The sequence below is a fragment of the Emys orbicularis genome, chromosome 3, assembly GCF_028017835.1.
Source record: "Emys orbicularis isolate rEmyOrb1 chromosome 3, rEmyOrb1.hap1, whole genome shotgun sequence".
Classification (NCBI taxonomy): Eukaryota; Metazoa; Chordata; order Testudines; family Emydidae; genus Emys; species Emys orbicularis.
The window spans coordinates 200,547,385-200,553,384 of record NC_088685.1 but is presented as its reverse complement, the minus strand read 5'-3'; the positions used below and the strand labels follow the sequence as shown (position 1 = coordinate 200,553,384).

General features: G+C 42.5%; 1 protein-coding gene across 1 annotated transcript in view; it reads right to left on the bottom strand.

Moving 5' to 3' along the window:
* Window positions 1-731: 731 nt before the first annotated feature.
* The window catches only part of SERTAD2 (SERTA domain containing 2), a 99,544-nt gene continuing 94,275 nt past the window's right edge, over window positions 732-6,000 (bottom strand). Inside the window, 1 exon segment of the mRNA XM_065401607.1 lies at window positions 732-2,455. Coding sequence (XP_065257679.1) covers window positions 1,495-2,455 — 961 coding nt within the window. The 3' untranslated portion in view covers window positions 732-1,494.

Below are 6,000 nucleotides of genomic sequence, written 5' to 3'. Positions count from 1 at the left end.
CATAGAAAGCTGTGTCTGTATATTCATTGTAAAACAGGTCTATAAAGTGTAAAGCAGGTAACGCGGTTGATACAAGAAACGAACCCTAGAGGAGATGCCAAGTGATGTAACACGACTGGCTCCAGTTTCAACAGCAATGGATACTAAAATAAGTCCATCCAGTGCAGATAAGAGATGAGCTTCACTGCAGTAATACTGAAGTTGCATTTTTCAGCACTTATTAACACAGTGAGGGAGAAAGAATGCTCCAAGAAAGGGCAAGTGGAATCTTGAACACAAATTAATTGGAACAAATACCATGTATACCTTCTTTAAGAAAAATTACAAAGATGTATTTGTAAATGGCGTGTATATTCCCATTAAAATCATTCGCAATAACTTCAGCTAAGGAAATGCCGACTTGCTAAAATGGTAACACATTTCAAGTAACAAAGACAATTGGCTGTTCCAAATTTAGAAAAAAACCCAAAAACTTTGCTTAAAAATAAAAAGATTATACATTTGCTTGACATACTGGCTTCGGGATCAGGTTTTCAGTAGCCTTGATCTCACAAGAGAACACTTAGAATGAAGTTTCACAATTATCTCCTGCCAACTGTTTAACATAGGTCTTGGAGTCGACATGGCTCTAGGTTTTCAAGTCACAGTAGTGCACAGGAGGCTACAGCAGCGAGTAAATATTTGTGAAACAGCCCCCAGCCCTTTCTTAAAGCACTGTTTGCATTCAGGGAGACCTAACTGCAGATTTATTTGATCCATTTTTCTCTTTGCACCATACACATATAAAACATTACAACTCTGTATAAAAGTACAAGTGGTTCTTGTACATCAATTATGCAGGAACTATGTGAGCAAACCCTATCAAAATAGCTATTTTTTGTGTGTATAAACAGCATTTGTTTTTAGAAAAAACAATATAATAAACTGCAGAATCTGTACAAAAATATAAAATAAATTTGGGCAGCAGTTTCTAAACAGCCATGTAAATGCAACACTTGAAGAAGACTAGTTAATGCCTCCAAAGGGCTGAATTGCTAAGTCAACCTATACAGGGCTAAAATGCCAAAAAGGTACTGAGATTATCTAAATAATAAATTTTTTACCTCTTGCAATAAAACTTATAGAAAAAATAGACAAATATGCACATGCAAATGTACAGCTTTCCCCAACATAATCCTTGTGCTTAGCTTTTACAATTCAATTTTTTTGTCGTAATATCATAGTAATATTGTCTACAATATGTATTCTTTCCTATACCAGGGTATTAGGTCTTCCTTGAGGAACCACTTTAAAAAAATACATTGAAAGTGGTCATACATGGATGAAGGCACTCCAACTCTGCTTGAAGCAAAAACTAGTGTGATCCTTTTCTTTTAAAAAAAGGCAAGCAAGGACGCATGCACAGTGCTGTGAATTTGGAGGGGCGGGGAGGGAGGGAAGGGTTGTGAAAATACTACCAAGTGTATATACTGGTACATAAAAAGTCGTTATACTTTAAGACCCAACAAGCACCTCCATTATGTGATCCAGTTCTGTGAGGTCCATTTTGAAAGGCTGATTTGGGGTTACTGGTTGACTACTATAGGGGGCAAGAGTTTTTAGGAGATCATCTGCTGAGACAGGAGCCATTTTTGAGGCAGCCCCTGTAGCAGATGTGCAAGGGTCAAAATCATACATAGATGTGTCAATGTCAGCAAACAGAATATCATCCAAGGTCAAGTCTGTAAGGAAACCTGTGGAAGTTGTTATCTCAAAATTGCCGGGTAAAGAGTCCATGAGTTTTGATTCACTTGTTCTGCTCTCTTGGACTCCCTCAGACTTTTGAACATTAGACTCACTGGAGTTATCTTTAGAGTCATCCGTTGTTGCTGCTGCTTCTGTTGCTACTACTACTGCCTCGGTAGAGGTAGGTGTTGGACAGAGCTCCTCAATTTCGTCCAAGGCCGAGGAGAAACTGTCTTTTACCGGTTGGACAGCTGGAGGTGGTAGTTTTGTAGGACCATCATGTTGGACAGTCTGGGAAGTGCAAAAAGTGTCATCCTCAAGCAAAGAGGCTGGGGTGAGGCAAGACTCTAATGGTGTAGTGCTTACTAAGTCAGTGGGGTGAACTGGCTGAGAGGCAAGATGACTGAAAGCAGGCTGAGCCTCTCGAAAGCTGTCACCCAGAGGGTCAGTAGGCTGTGAAGTGGTGATGAACACAGGCCTCAAGCTGCCTTCTTGTTTGAGTTCCTCCTGGATTCGCCTCAGCATGTTGTTAATTAAAACTGTCTTTTGCAAGCTTGGCTCTGTTAATGGCCTGTGGTTATAAAGTTTCATAAGGGAAATGTTGAAGATAGTCTGGCGCTGTAAGGTGTAAGACACCTTAGATGGACCGTCAGTAGGAGACACCACTTTGCCTTCCAGCCCATCTTCATGCTCGTCAAACTTCCGCTTTCCTCCTTTCCCCAACATATATCTGAAAAAGAGGGGGCGGGGGAAACCATTACAATAAATCATTTAAATATTTTAAATCTTACAGCAAAACATTGTCTTTATGCTTCACACCGACAGCTCAGCGTCAAACAGTTTCTACCTACCCTAGGCAGATATTCTACATACACCTCTACCCCAATATAACGCAACCCGATATAACACGAATTCGGATATAATGCGGTAAAGCAGTGCTCCGGGGGGCGGGGCTGTGCACTCCGGTGGATCAAAGCAAGTTCGATATAATGCAGTTTCACCTATAACACGGTAAGATTTTTTGGCTCCCAAGGACAGCGTTATATCGAGGTAGAGGTGTACCAGTGACACAGATGGGCCTGAATCAGATCCCACTCATACTGGTTTCCCACTAGAGTAACTCCATTGAAGACTTCAATGGAGTTACTCCTGATTTACACTGGTGCAATAGAGAGAACAGAATTAGGCATAGATAGGTCTAGTCAGAGCAAAAGCTACCTTAGTACAATGCTACGCTACAAACCTCAGTTAGTAAATTCAAAGTATGGTTAGAGCTGCAACTATAACCCAGCCCTCTGCACACCTGTAGCATTTACACTATACGCTGTTAGGTGCATTAGTTACATCCCTCTCACGCCAATGTGGGCACACAGGGTGGAAACGAGGCTCTTCCATTCCTCTCCAGCATTTGCTGCTGCTTCCATCTGCTCTGCGGTGTTGAGGCTGACTGTTCTGCCCTCCTCCCTGCTAGGTGTATGCCTTCAAATACAGCTCTCCTACAGGCATTAATCGTTCCCTGAGTTTTGCATTTACATTCCCAATCATAACACTGCATTTAACTTAGGGTGTTTTATACTGAATTTCCCTTTTTATTTTAAATTAAAAAAATTCCAAGCAACTGTACACAGAGAGATTGCAGAGTCAACTCTCTGGCATGCCACATATATGCATACCTGTTTTATTCAAATGATTAAAATAAACTCTAGACCAGGAAATGCTTGTCTCACCTCTCCAAAGCACATACATTACAAATGAGGGGAAAAAATCCTTTCAAATCATTTAGTCCATCCTCCTGCCAATGCAGGATTGTTCTCTCCTGTGTATTCTCCCATTTAGTGTAATATTAACAGCTACAGCCACTTTCAAAAAGTGACTAGTAATTTGGGGCACCCAAAGTTCAGGGTGCTCAAATTTAGACTCCTTAAAGGGGCCTGATTTCCAGAATGTGCTGAGCACCCACCCTGCAGAAATCAGGCACCCCATAATCAAAACACTAAAAAACAACACCACCACCACTGATCCTGGTCTATTAGAGTATTTGTTTCTAGGCATTTCAATGTCCCAAACCGAGGCAGTCACAAATGCACAGCTAAATGGGTCACCCTATTAACACTGAGCACTAGGATCATGATTGTCTGACAGCCTACCCCTGCCACCACCTGCCCTGTGGGTGGGGGGCTCTCCCTGCATATTTGCAATCACTGTGGATCTTAGGCCCTGACTTTTAAAGGTAGTCAGCATTCCTCTGCTCAAGGTTGCAAGGCCTAGGCCCAGATTCGCAAAGATACTGAGGTAAAATCAATGGGAGCTAAGCACCTAAATACCTTTGAGAATCCTGACCTAAGTGGCTTACATGGCTAAGTCCCATTTTCATTTTACACTCCTATGGGCCTAAATCACATTTGGAACTGGGACTCGGCTGTCTAAGTCACTTAGGCCTTGCAACACAGAGAAGCAATGCCTTTACAAATCTGGGCTTAGCCATTTTCCATTTTAATTTACTTAAGGGAAGGAGCTTCCATCATTTTGTTCGGGGCACTATTTAGGCTGAACAACAGGAAACATTTCCTAACAATGTTGTCAAAAGTTTCATTTCACTCATTTTCCATCTTGTTTATCTGAAGAAACATCAGCTACCTTTTTCCAGTTGTTAGACTTTGTATATACAACATCCACATGCATCTGATGCGTACATCTCGCAAATCATACTGAATCAACAGGGAAATGACACACTACTGCACATGCACAATGGGTCTTATTTTTAAATGCCTAATCAAAGCACCTTCCTCACGGAGGCCTATATCCATGTAAAGTTGGAAGCTTAAAAATTTCTTTTGAGGTATCAGAGGACATTTTTAAAAAGTGTCAGCATGCACACACACTTTCCTAACACGAAGATAAATTTAAAAAAGGACCATCGGAATTTCATCCAACTTTCCCAAGAACATAAATTGCCTTTGAACTAAGAAAGCAGCTTGGAGCTTTTCCAATCACAGATGTTTTATCAGAAAGTTAGAGAGCGCCTGAAAAGAGAGGCCTAGAAAGTGTCACTCCCATCTAACCAGAGTACCATAACTGTGACCATATTATTGTCAGTATTCATTGGGTGGAAAAACATCACATTTGAGATGCGTAGTAATCAGCTCAACAAACAAATGCTACCATCATAATAAGAGGTGCACCTTATGCTATACACTTGGTGTACAAACAGTACTCAACTACTTGTCAACCATGTGGAACTTCCAATAGTTCTGGAAGCAAACAGAAGTTTGGTTTTGCTTGGGGTGTTTTTTGAATCTCAATTATTACTCAGGAAAATGGATTTCAAAGCCTGATGTGGAAATATATTTTCTGCTACAGGTGGCCTCCAGATATTCTTTCAAAGCTTGTGAGATTTCAGTCTCGGTCATTTTTTCCCTACAATTAGGCTGCATGGAATGAATATATTGTACAAGAAGTTTTATTGGACCTAATCTAAACAGTCGAGAAGAGAGGCCATCAATACATCTCCCTTACCTGCACCACAAGCTCCACCAACCCCATCTGAGGAAAATCTTGCAGGAGGGAGAAACTCTAAGCTGCTCTCACTGCATCAATCCACTGTGGGGGGTGGAATATCGCAAGTTCACACAGGGGGTAAAGGGCATAGGTCCCTAGCAAGCCCATACGTGCACAAAAGCCTCCCCCTTTGCATTGTTCACTTGGCTCCCGCACTCCTGAGTGGCACTCTTCACACCCAGGAGCTGTGCTACCACTGGCTCCCTGCCCGCCCTTTCCTCTTACTGGGACGAGGAGGATAAAGCAGAAAGTGAGGAGCAGAGAACTCACATGGTTTTACCTGGAGACAACATAGAGCTTTGTGAGAGTGCCTTGAAACAGGCCTAACGAGTGAGAGCACGGAGTCAGGCGTGAAACACTGCAGAGATGCACCTACGTTTACCTGGAATGCTGAAATGAACCACAGAGCTGCTGTCCCCTCACCAACCTGACACCTCACTCCCCCAAGCCCACGGAACCCCCAAAGTGCAGGGTTCACATGCAGGGTTATGCAGGGGACTGGAGGTAGGCTGGTGGGGCAGTGCTTCCCTTGCTCTAACATCCCCTCCCCATCGGACAGCGGTGGAGAGGAGGTGGCCTAGAAAGATTCTCATTTAATCAAACCATCTCTGCTCAGGCTCACCCCTTTCTCTCTATCTTTTTATTTAGTAACACGTATGAGTCCCTCGGGTAAAACACCGAGTGGCAGATGAGATCAGCTCCAGATGCACAGAGGGA